The sequence below is a fragment of the Zootoca vivipara genome, chromosome 1 (assembly GCF_963506605.1).
Source record: "Zootoca vivipara chromosome 1, rZooViv1.1, whole genome shotgun sequence".
NCBI lineage: Eukaryota > Metazoa > Chordata > Lepidosauria > Squamata > Lacertidae > Zootoca > Zootoca vivipara.
Window position 1 is genome coordinate 113221879 of NC_083276.1, and position 13329 is coordinate 113235207.

The 13329-nt window shown below is 41.1% G+C and overlaps 1 protein-coding gene across 3 annotated transcripts in view; it reads left to right on the plus strand.

Annotated features, from left to right (window-relative positions):
- CWC22 (CWC22 spliceosome associated protein homolog) overlaps positions 1-13123 on the plus strand; it is a 34341-nt gene extending 21218 nt beyond the window's left edge. For all 3 annotated transcript variants that reach the window (XM_035133810.2, XM_035133818.2, XM_035133803.2), the window contains 6 exons: positions 249-326; positions 1708-1860; positions 2493-2620; positions 4628-4729; positions 5340-5548; positions 10086-13123. In XM_035133810.2, the coding sequence (XP_034989701.2) occupies positions 249-326; positions 1708-1860; positions 2493-2620; positions 4628-4729; positions 5340-5548; positions 10086-10621 (1206 nt within the window). In that variant the 3' untranslated portion in view covers positions 10622-13123. The remainder of the gene's footprint in view (positions 1-248; positions 327-1707; positions 1861-2492; positions 2621-4627; positions 4730-5339; positions 5549-10085) is intronic.
- The last annotated feature ends 206 nt before the right edge of the window (positions 13124-13329 follow it).

Consider the following 13329-nt stretch of genomic DNA (forward strand, 5'->3'; position numbering starts at 1 on the left):
GAAAGTAAGTCAGAGTAGGTTGATGTACGTAGAATTGCCATTATTGAATCCCGTAGCGTTTTCTAACCTATAATTTGTTTCTAATGTATTTCACACTTTTATTTGGTGTGCAAATAAATCTCTGGCTTACTATTTTCCGTGTGTTTGCGGCAATATTATTGTGGGGTTTTTTTTTAAAAAAAAGATAAGTACTGTAATTAATTTCAGTTGATACATAGGATTTTATGAGTTTTTCCTCCTCCCAACAGAAAGAATTGTGCAACATGATCCTTGACTGTTGCGCTCAACAGAGAACATACGAGAAATTCTTTGGTTTACTGGCTGGGGTGAGTTGCTTGCTTCGTAGATGGCACACCTAATGCACAAACATCCCATTCAGCATCCTGCAAAAAGGGCTGGTTTACAAATGCAGTTTCAGCATTTGCAGAATGCAAGGTTGAGCCATCATAGATCAAATATCACAGGCAGAAGAACTTGGATATCACTGAATTTCACCTCGGCTCAGGCTAGAGTCTGCTCACGCATCAAGCACTGAATCAAGAGTATGCAGCTCAATCCTTATATAAGCATGTTCATCCCATAGAACAGACTGCATAAATCTGGTAGATTGGCACCATTCATACACAACCTTTTATTGAAATCTAGCAGGACAAGGTTAGTTAAGCAGAAGTGTTTTGTTATGCCAGATAGTCCAGGGACACATTTCCTTTCAGGATTAGTTGGGAAATCACATGATTTAAAAGCTGGCCATGATGTGTTGCAATTTTTTTCTTTTTTGTTTCCGAGTCAGGCCGGCTAAGTTGACATTGGTTTCCAGAGAGTTGAACTAGATCAGGGCAGCCCAACTTTTCCTATGAAGTGGCGGCAAGACCACTTCAACACAGAACCGATGGGCCACACACTGCTTTGCTGTGCTAGGAGGGGGGAGTGAGCCCAAACTTTGATGCCCCACCCCTTTCTGCTGTGTTCCCGAAGTCAACTAAGCAAGGCACCGGCTTTGGGGAGGAGGCCTGAGGGCTCGACAGAGTCCCAGGGTCCTCCCACTGCCTTTCCAAAGCTGGGAAAGTGCTAACTAGGCTTTGGGGAAGGAGTTGGGAGGGCTGGGGCAGGTGTCCAATGTTGCTGAGGGCTGCAAAAAAAGACCTAGAGACTGCCCTGAACTGGATTACCGTTAAGGTTTTCTCCATTGTTTTCAAGCCTTCCCTTAGCAACCGTGAGCTTTGAAGCATTTTAAAAATCAAAACCTGATTCTTATTTGGAGGAGTTTACAAAGCTGTAAGAAGCTCATCTTTAACTAGTGTGGAATTCTGTGCCATCCATAGAAAGGAAGTTAGGATCCAAGCCATTTTTTCAGCACTATTTCTATAGGAGTTTGAAGTGTTTTCTCTGAATAGAGAAGCGTGGAAGACAGCAGCGCATTAGGTCTTATGCCTGAGGCTCCCCCCTTGCTGCTTGAAAGGAAGGCACTGCTGCCCACCTGCAATTTACTGGCTTTCCCATTCATTCGTGTTCCCCGTAACCTTGCAAAGCCCCACCCCAAACATGGGGCAGAAGTGTCTTTGTTTTGCCCCCCAAGGAGCTTTAGGATCCAAGCCAGCATTTGAAAATTAATATACAATCTCTTCATTGTTTTCCCGTTTTCGTCCGCCATACTTCCATATTCAGTTTCTAAACTCTTCCCCCCCCACCTGTGTCCTGCATTTTCAGCGCTTCTGCATGTTGAAAAAAGAATACATGGAAGCATTTGAAGCTATTTTCAAAGAGCAGTATGACACGATACACCGGCTGGAAACAAACAAGTTGAGGAACGTTGCCAAGATGTTTGCGCATCTTTTATATACGGATTCACTTCCGTGGAGCGTGAGTAGACAGTGTTTCTAGGCATGAGTTGTTAATTTGCTTTCTGAAAAGGCAAAATTGATTTGTCTTCCAACACTTAAAAAATGTAGGTGGGATCTGCCAAAAGCCATACCCTGAGCTGAGCGCCAGGTTTGTTTGGGCACTGACAGGTGAGAGCTTTGAAGCCTCATTTCAGGAGAAAGTTCAGATAAACTGTTTGTAATTGAGACCGGATGTTAAATGAAGGGAAAGTGTCAAAGCTATGTGATGGCAGCTTCTAAGTCATCTGAAGTTGGTAGGAATTTGTTATTTAAAAGAAAGACCATGCACACATGCATGCTGGATCCAGGCATCGTTGTCTCTCGGCAGATAGATGCCTCTTGTCCAGATGAAGCTACTAATCTGGAGGAATCCCACTAGGAAGCTTCCCAACTCCCCCTGCCACTTTCCTCACTGTCCCCCAGCGTTCCAGAACCATGTAGGGGCTGGTGCTATGAGGTCACAAGTGGAGGGAAGAAAAGGCCAGAGTTGTCTCTGTCAGCTGGAGCAAAGTCTAGAACTTGCTCTTTGGGGAACAAATAATAAATTGGATTGTTTTAAGGCGGGGGAAGAGGATGTTTATTATTAACCCACTATTAACTTCCGACTTGTAGGTGCTTGAATGCATAACGCTAAGCGAAGAAACTACAACATCCTCCAGTAGGATTTTTGTTAAAATCTTCTTCCAGGGACTCAGTGAATACATGGGGCTTCTGAATCTTAATGCAAGATTGAAAGATGAGTAAGTAGAAGCTTCTTCGCACTGCAAGCTAGTTTTACAGTGTCTTGATGTGAGCAAGCCTTGTTCACTGTAATCCTTTGAAGCCGGTTGATTCATTGGTGACCTGAAGACTTGATTCCTGCAAGGCACTCTAGGTGGGACTACCCTTGGGACTGATTGGGAAGCTCTGGTTGGCACAAAATGCTGAGGCTGTAGTGTCGACAAAAGTCAGGCTGTTGCCACCACATAACACTGGTGTTTAACAGCTTGCACGGGCAGCCCTTACACCACCATGCCTGCTTAAGGGTCTCAAATTCATTTGTAGAGCCCTAAAGCAGTGGTTCCCAATTAGGGGTCTGGGGACCCCTGGGGGGTCCGCAGAATGCACCCAGAGGGTCTGTGGCCCCATCCCTTGCCTCCCCCCCAACTAAATTTTTGCATGGTGATATCACAGATTTATGATCTGTGTTTTTTTAGTATACCTAAAATCCTTTGCATATCAGGGGCTACCCCACATTTTGTTCAAAAGATTGCTTTGCAGAGGTAACTACCCTAGAGTTATCAAAGTTTTCAAAAGCAGGAGGTCCATGGCTTGGCTTTGTTTTTGAGACTCATAAAATACTTGTGTTCATCAGAAAATGGGCAGGGTGTAATATTCTTTAGTATGACATAAGACAGACATAGGGAAGTAGAGTGAAATGTGGAAACCGCCTCCTTAAAAACAAGACAGGTAAAAAACCTAACACATGCTAAAAAATTCCTAACACCCTCCCAAAACCAGGTGGAACCCAGACTCCAAATACTACCCCAAGAGAGAACCACACATTCTCCAAGCCATCATTATTTCAGTGGAATCTAGATTCTGGCTCAACCATATCCATGACCAGACCGTAATTACTAGACTAGCCTCATCCTTAATTAACTCACAAATGCCAGGCATTTACCACTGATTTTGTGTCAAAAAACAACACATCAACATCCTGGAGAAGCACAATAGCCATCACTTCATCTACCTCATTTTCCCCCTCCCACTGCCAGACCATCTACTGTTAGTTGGCATTTTGTTTTTGTTTTGCCCCCATCTGTAACCTTCACTTCATACGTTCATGGTAACACATGTTCCAAACCTTTCATTAAACTCCTGGCAAAACACTTTTTTACGGAAGCATCTTTTTAAAAGGTTGTAAATCATGATGAATCTAACCATCTTGTTGCTGTGTTGGTCCCAAAGAATGAAATGCAAAATAAAATGAAGAGCTAACATATGCTAGTGTAGAAATGTGGACAGTTGAAAAATGCAGAGGAGTTTTGATTGAGCAAAATGGGTAGATACTAACAATTCTTGCATTATTGACCAGTACTGTCTTAAGACTGGTAGATGAATATCATTCTTAATTTCAGAATGTTTAAATGCATGTTTTGTTTCAGTGTTTGGGGGGGAAACATGGGCAACTTCCCCAATCCCAAGCATTTGGCAGTAAATATATATATATATCTTCATAGCAATTTTCAAATTAGAGCAACTGTCAAAGATTTTAAGACTTGTTTAGGTACATGGTAAATTAGAGGTAGCCTTGCTTCTGTGCAATATTGATTTTGAAAGCAAATGTTTAATCATAAAACACCTGTTCCTTTTGGACAGAGCTGATCTATTGGCTAGCTTGGCATTACTTAGTGTAGTAAAGAGAAATATATTGATCGAGGCCCATTATTTTTGGACTTACAAAATTAACATTTATTATCCCTAATTGTTTTATGTTTGATATGAGGGACAGTTGTCTAGGGACCTAGTTGCCTTAAATCAGTTTAATATATATTTACATTTTAAAAGGGTCATAGATTGTATCTGTCTATGTACTGCTGCATAAATAGAACCATCCTGTTTTTGCTTCCTTCAGAATCAAAGTAGCTAAGAATATTTTTTAAACGACATTTCCAAATCATCTCTGGATCAAAATTGAATGTATATTTTTAGATTGCAGCTATCCAGCATTTTAAAGTATTGATGCCATGTTTCATCTTTAACAGAACTCTGCAGCCATTCTTTGAAGGTTTGCTACCTCGGGATAACCCAAGAAATACTAGATTCGCCATCAATTTCTTCACTTCGATTGGTCTTGGAGGACTGACGTAAGGAAATCCATTTTGTTACACAATAAAAGCAGTCAGGTGTTAACAGCGAGATGCTACATGCTAGGTAGATAACAAACTTCTTCTCTGCCTTCCCTGCCTTTGATGTCCTCACAGAGGCACATTGTTCAGCATGTGTAAAATCCAATGTGCGTAAGACCAGATTGTGCATTTGATATCGTAGGCAATCCCCGGGGTGGGTGGGTGTGGAAATCGCCAGTGTAACTGGCTCTACCTGCCCAGGTCCTTTTCAAACACACGTGGACATCTAGGAGTGCTGGATGGAGGGTGGGGAGTGTTCTCAGTCCATATCTGCAGACCATGTCTGCAGGACAAATCAGCGGCAGGTGTCATACAGTCCAGTCCACACCCCGGTATCGTATGCCACCATCTCAACAAGAAACAGAAAGTGGGATGGGGCTTCGCAGAGCAGAAAACAGAGGGTGGGACTTTGCAGACAGCGACTGGCTCAGTGGTACTTGGGTCATTTTTGTGAAGCAAAAACAAACAAACAAATGAGTTCACATTTGAGACACACAGCTGCGAGAAGTAATGCTTGGCCTTCGCACCAGCCAATTAAATTATAACGTGCTAAATGTGTTTTAACTAGCGATGAGCTACGTGAACATCTGAAGAATGCACCAAAAATTATCATGACGCAGAAGCAAGATGTGGAGTCATCAGATTCGTCTTCATCTTCAGAATCTGATTCGTCCGGTTCAGAGGATGACAGTAGCGACAGCAGCAGCAGCAGCAGCAGTTCAGAGTCCTCCAGTGAAAGTGAAACATCATCTGACAGCGAGCGCAGCAGTGACTCTGGTACTCAGTTCCACCTTTTTTTTATATTTACTCTGCATGCCCTGGTGCACATTAACTGAGGGGAAAAATAGCAGCGTCTATTTACTCATTTATTGGTTCCTGTATGCTGTTGATTTTAGGTATTTGAAACCTGCAGGAGTCTTTTCAACAATGCATTGTCAGCCTGAAAATGGCAGGCATAAATCTTTCCCAGACTATCTGGATAATGTTAGATATTTTATTTCAAAACAAAGCCCACTTTTTAAATCTAGGCAAATACAATGTTTGCATTTCAACCACAGCCCCGTGTGATTTCAGTAAGTCAGATCACCTTGTTGGGAGACTGATTTATGATGTATTATTTTCATAATTATTTACACATGGAGTTGTTAGCTTGGAAGTGAAAAGGATACATTGTAAAAAGAAATAAATAAATAAATATTGAAAACTAGCCCTTTTCTTGTTTGGAAAAACAGTTTTATCCCAGGGTGTATCCAAAGGAATATATCAGCAACACAGGGAAGGAAGCGATTTTGGCCAGTTCCTCTTTGCTTGCCTCCCAAATCTTCTCTGGAGATTATCTCCCCTATTCTGCTGACGGATTCTTTCCGTCAGAGGAGCAACACCATCGGTTACAAGCCAAGTTTTCACCGTTGGGGTGTGCTTTCAGACAAATTATCTGCCCAGTGTGAAAGTTGTGGTGGCAAACCCCCTTCCCCAACAATGGCCGATAGAAGCTAATTTGAAAATACATTCACCTTCCTGGGCAACATGCCCCCTGTGCCTATTTACTTAGAGTAAGTCCTGCTGTGTTTAAATGGGTCATAGTCACTAGTAAGTGTGTTTGGAATTGCAGCTTTAGCATACTTGTTTGAGTGGCTAGTCTGCAGAAAAACCGGATCTGACTTGTTTGCACAATCGAAGGTTTCGAAATGTGAGCACCTGGGTAATTAGAATGGCTCATGTCGTGCCTTGTAATAGGCAGCCAAACAAGCCTATAGCATGGTCATCGTATCATAGTTACGCAGAAGAACTCACTTCAAGCTGTTCAGCAGTGAGATACTGAACTATCAATGTGGACAACAGTGTGTTTGGAGTTAAAGGGTCACCTTTAATTTCTCTCTCCCGACCTTAGGCAGTGCCAATGTGTAAACAAGTTATTTTCTCCGCCTGTTTTGTCAATTAAAAAAAACAATAAGCAGGTCTTTCTCTGTTGCTGTGTATGTGTGTGCCAGATACATGCATCTGAAGCAGAAAATATTTATGGTAGCATTCTACCATTATTATGACTGAACGTAAAACAGCTTGTATTGTGTTTTTCTTTCTGGGTCCAAGGTACCTTTGCTGACAGCACAGTATATCTAGTAACTTCCATTCTATAATTAGTATTTTTGAGCAAGTATTTCTACTGACTTTTCATTCCAACTAGTTGAGATGAATTATATAATTGAACCTTATTAAGCCCAATAATGCCTGCTAGCCCAGTCTGGATCACACACGCAGTTAGCTGTGAGAGCAGATGATCGCCCAGCATGAGCTTATGCAGGCAAGAAGCATGCTGACTTAAAATAAATTAGATTTATCGGTGGGTTTTAAGAGCAGAAGTCTTCTGATTCACAAAAACCCAGTATAGGTTATGAATGCATGAAAAGCAGCCCTCTGTAATTTGCAGCGTTTGCTTTTTATTGCTATTACCAGGCAACTCATCAGTAACACCAGAGCAGTAAAGGAAGGCAGAATGGAAGCAGGGTCAGGGAAGTGGCATTTCAGCAGAGAGCCAGATGGCTCCTGCATAGACAGCTGCAGCAAGATGGGAACCAGGGAGGTCCTTGGTGACAAATTAACGGATTCTGCTAGAGTGCGCAGGGCTTGCTTTTTTTTGCTGTTCGGTTTTAATTTAATACGTTCCATTCTAATGTTTTATCCTTTTTCCCATCGGAGAAAAAAAGATACCCAAATGAAATGATTTGATAGTCTCAGCGGTATGCTCTGAATTGTCAGGATTTCATTCTTTTTTTTGTACACCACAAGCAGAAAGATTGCCAAAATGATGAAAAGCCAAGGGTACTTAGACTGTTTGATGCGAGAGTCAGCTTCTATTTTACTTGCAAAGTTTTCTGAAGAGAACTTCAGGCTAGTACCAGTTTGCTGCTGTTCAAATTGTACTTTTTTATCTTCGTGTAATTCTGCAACAGTGAAGACGTTGCATTATTTTAGAGGAGTCCTTCCAGAATGTCTGGCAGAAAATATCTAGAATGCTAGAATGTCTATCTAGCAGACGTACTGGGAGTCGAGACTTTGTTTTCAGCAACATTTAGACCTCCGGGTTGTACCAGGAAACTCAAGAAGATACTACAATAAAACTTGACTATTGTGCTAAAGCTATATTGATTTTACTCCACTGTATCTTTTTGTAAAGGGGAATTCAGGTCTTTATACAAATGCCTTCCATTGGGCTTTCATTAATGTATCTCCTTTAAAATCCCAGTGTCTCCAAACCACATTGAATTACTTCTCAAAATGCCCAGCATGTTAAATTTGCACTCCAGCATAAGGTTGGGTGGGCAGGGAGAAAACTGCACTAAAATTAACTTACAGTCCTACAACCAAGGGAAAAGTGAAGACTTCTATTTGAGAGGTCAGGCGACTGAAAATAAATCATCTGAAGGATCATCACCATTTTGAAACTTCATTGCAACTTTCAGTTAACAGTCAGACCATGGGACATTTACTGACAACTTACCCTGTTTCTCATATTTTAAGACATACCCATAAAATAAGCCATAGCAGGATTTTTAAGCATTCAAGGAATATAAGCCATACCCCGAAAATAAGACATAGTGATAGGCGCAGCAGCAATGCCGGCCGTGGCAGGAGGAGGAGGAAAAAAATAAGACATCCCTTGAAAATAAGCCATAGTGTGTTTTTTTGAGGAAAAAATAAATATAAGACGTGTCTTATAATATGAGAAACACGGTAATTAATCATATCACAACACAGCATAAAGGCTGCTGTGTTGGGGACATTATGGTCAGGAAGTGCTCATTTTATTGGTATAGCATAGAAGTTAAGAACATGCGGAGGAAGCCCAGTTCACACCTCGCTTTGTCACTGGGTGATTCTAGACAAGTTATATCTGTGATAAGGAGATAACAATACCTTACTGCTTCGTTGCAAGGACCATAGAGGCAATGTATATGAGGCATGGTGGTTTTGATCCAAAGTATTGTGAGACTCTTTCTGCTCATATAAGGAGACGTTTCTGCTCCCCCTTTCCCCCACTCCAGACCCTCCAAAGGCAGGTGGCCAAACATTTTGGCATAACTGTCCACTTCAAGGAGGGCTTTTTTTGCCACTGAAGAATGATCAGCCAATTCCTTGTTATCTAAAGACAGGAAGACTAATCTGGTCAGCATGTTGAACAATACATGCAGTAGGAAGAAGTACGGTCAGTGTTCAGTGATGTGCTGTGTAGTCATCTTTTCATCCCAACAGCGAGTCTGTTTACATATTATTGCTGATGGTGAATATACCTTGGCAGCTCATAATTTAAGTCCCAATTTCTAGTTGGAAATTCTTAAAATAGTACAAAGAACTGCATGCACATCCATTAGTTTAGGGCACATGCAAGCACTCTTGTTGCAGCACGGAGGTTACCTTGAGTACGCAGATGGGGAATAAAATGACTTTTAAGTAGTCTAAATTATTTGGCCCTCTGGATTTTGAGAGGAAAGTAAAATGGAGCTGAATTGAACTGTTTTTCCTGACTTTTAAAATCTAATGAAGTCTGTAGGAAATAGTATGAGCAATGTTGACATTACATAGAGTTTTCTTTTTCTCTGGGTCGTTGTCCAGATAACAGAGCAAGCTAAATATCTCCCACAAGTTTTGGAAAAACCTTCAGCAAAGAGAAGGAAATGGACACATCCACAGTTACTAACTCAAGCTCAGTACCCAGAACACAACTTGATAATATGATTGTCAAAGTAGCTGTAAAACCTCTGGTAGCTTGGATCGAAAGGTCTCACTGCCTGAAAAGAAAATATTCCTTATTGTCTATTTAGGTTTATTTCCCTCCTGTCTGCAGCTCAATTTGCTCCAGAGAGTTGAGAGACACACACCCCCCTCCCGGAATGGCTTAAATGTCTTTGTTGCAGTTGGGAATTGGTGGTCCTTCACTTTACTGTAGGTCAGGCTTCCTCCGCCTCGGCCCTCCAGATGTTTTTGGCCTACAACTCCCATGATCCGTAGCCCTTGACCTAAAGGCTGTTTCACACATACATCCCCTATGGACTCTTGCAGCGTCTGCTGAAGGTCTTGCCCAGGCATCCCCAAACTGCAGCCCTCCAGATGTTTTGGCCTACAACTCCCATGATCCGTAGCTAGCAGGACCAGTGGTCAGGGATGATGGGAATTGTAGTCTCAAAACATCTGGAGGGCCAAGGTTGAGGAAGCCTGCTGTAGGTTCTTTAAATGAAGCCAATATATTTTGATGTGCAAATAAAGGAATGCGAATATATTAACCTAAAAGGGTAAATTCTGTTTATGATCCTTTCAGATATGAGAAAAAGGAAGTCACAGAAGAAGAAAGCATCAGACAGAGACGCCAAGAGAAAGCAAGGAAGTCGAAAGAAACAGCTTGACAGGAAAAAAGAGAAGAGGCAGCCTGAGAGGGAAAACGGTGCTGAGAGGAATGCTGACAGGAATTCAAGAGACTTAAGTCGGAGAGATGATGCACCACAGAAACTCTCCCATGACAGAGATTATTCCGCTGACAGGAACAGCTACTGCGGTGGAAAGGACAGGGATCAGGAAAGAAAAACTCCTTCGGAAAGCAAAAGTAGCCAATCTAAGAAGAAGAGGGCCGAAAGGCAGAATTCTTTTTCTGATAACGAAGGGAGGGACAGTCGCCATGATAAGGATGGTGAACTCCACAGACGGAGGAAAGACAGATCAAAGTCTAGAGAGAGACCACGTAACTATCCCAATCCCAGGATGGATGAGCCCAGGCAATATCCAGACCAGTTTAAAGAGTCAAGGAGAGATGAGGGCAGGCGAAAGCACAGGGGCGATTCCCCATATAGGCGCAAATGACTCTAGTAGACTGCTTTTGAAATGCAAATGCTTCTGCCTTGTGGAGAAAGCTTTATTTTTTGCAACATACGGAACATCTTTAAAAGGACTTTTTGTACAAAGTACTTGTAAACGTCATTGGAATTTTGAATGTTTCCAGTAGCCCATCTTTCTATGATCGCTGCTTACAGGTTTTTGACTCCAGGAGCAATCAAATGTAGTTTATTTTGTTAATAAAACAGTCAAGCAATTTGTTTTACTGAAATATTGGTGCTTTACAAACATGTTTGTAAATTTTATTTATGTTCTTTAAAAGTGCTACACATTCCTTAGTTTTCGTTCTTTAGGTGATTTTCCAATTATGGTACAGACGTTTAAAAGTCTCATGTCAGAAATAACAAATCCCCTGTATATGTTTGTACTACAGAACAACATTGATAGCAGTTTTTTATTTGTTTTGATGAGAAAACTGCAACCTGCTGCTTAGAGTTTGAACATTACAGAACTCAGTTGTGTATGTTTACACCTGATAATCCCACATTATTCATATTCAGAGCTTCAAAAAAGATCAGAAAACTAATCTGAGGCTTTGGTTTCATCAAATCTGGAGGAAATAAGCATCAATATCTTAAAAATCATTTAATGGATCAAGTTCTGCTTTTGGGAATGCAGTTGAGAATAGATGGCAATTTTTAAAAGCTGGCCTACACAGCTGATAACATTTTATTTTATTTTTCTTTAGATATTAAAAACCTGTAGTTCAGCGAGTGCCAATACCAGAGTTCTCTTCTAGTTGAAACGGAACAGAGTCTCAGATGTTTTCAGCATATTTGGGCAAGATTGGATATGTCATTTGAATTAGGACTAAAATAACCAAAGATTCCTGGAAGTTTATTTGTTTCTTTTTTTAAAAAAAATGGATTCATGGGTTAGGAGAAATTTATATGAAGATCGCATATGGATTTCTTGAGTATTATTTCACTACCACTGAAAGTGTTTATAATTATGAAAAATGAGACAGTTGATATTTTGAATTACTGTCCTTCAAGGCTCAGTGTTATCATCTGGTGTCCTGCTTGGACAATGGATTTCCTCTTTCTTTGCTTCCCCCCAGCAATCTCAAAGTATCTGCCAAATCTGCTCAGGATGGTTGGTGGACCCAACCAGAGATATGGGGGGTGGGGTGGATTTTGCTCAGGGTTTTTTTTCTCTTCTGATTTTAAGATCACAACCCCCCTTTGTTTTGTTTTTTTTAAAAAAACTTTTTAATGTGGTTTGGATGAGCATTTCAACTGTTGCATCAAAATCAGAACTAAATGCTTAAAGATAATGACAAACCTTCTGGATACCAGCCATATAGATAATGGTATTGCTCTCTAATCTCGTTGAATAATTGACTCCCCCCCCCCATAAACATGAATAATCACTTCAGCTTTTCCAACACTGATGGTAGCACAAGTGAAGCGGCTTTGAATATTCTATCTCTGTCAAATATAAATGTGAATCAGTTGGGGGGGGGATCAATTCTCCAATTTGGGAGGAATTCAACATTGCTGTCTTTTGACCCTTCCATCAGAGCAAGCATTTCTGATTCCCAAACAGAACGATTACACCCTCCTCCCCTCTGCACTGTTCTGGGTTTTTTTTCTGACTACAAGGAGCAGAACAGCTATTAGCAGACCAGAAGTCCCTTAGATTGTTCACCTGTCTGTGTAAACTACAAGTTGACTCTTTTTATTCTCTCCCACTTGCCCATAATGCCAGTTGTTGGCCAAAATTCTCATTTGATGAAGTTGTGATTAAATACTGTATCAGACTTAACTTCAGCTAGGACAACTCGGATCTGAAGCACTTGAATGAATGGAATGGCAAACTCTCCTGTTTATTCTTTTCCCCCTCTTTGTACTTTTTCATGTAGATTTATTGGGTGGGATTCACCTAATTTAACAGCAGACACGGCACACATCTGGCAAGCTGAAATGATCGTGCAGATGCAATGTTTTCTCATTGTGCAGTGTTGAATTCCACTTGCAGTCTGTCAAACATGGACAGCATTTTTTTTACATCAGACATGCTGAAACTCTAGTCCATGGAGTAAATGTTTCTTTTAGCCTTTTAAGTGCCCTTTAAGATGCTCTTCGTTGTAACTAATACAGCTTATCCCTCTGCGGCAGAAATCCGTGTGACTTCTTTCACATAATGTATTGTTGGACACTGATGCAAAAAAAATGGGAATCTAATGCACCTTACTTGATGCAGACCAATATGCAGTAACAGCTGTCACAAAACTGGTTAGTCATTTCTTGCCCCAGGGACCTTAGTGTGAAAGGGGCCGGTAATAAATGTGCTACGAAGGCTTCTTGTTAAAGAATTGAAAACCTGAAAGCCCTTCAATGTGCAGCGCTGTTTGTGCAGCCATTGTCTTAATAGGTGTTCCAAATTTTTCTCTGTGCCTATTTCTGTTTTCAGATTTGAGGTATGAGTGTAATTGGTTCCGGAAGTCCGTACTTAACCTGAAGCATACTTAACTTGAAGCGAACTTTCCCATTGAAAGTAATGGAAAGAGGATTAATCCGTTCCAGATGGTCCGCGGAGTACTTAAACTGAAGCGTACTTAACCTGGTGAACTTTCCCATTGAAAGGAATGGAAAGTGGATTAATTTGTTCCAGACGGGTCCGCAGAGTACTTAAACTGAAAATACTCAAACCGAGGCATACTTAAGCCGAGG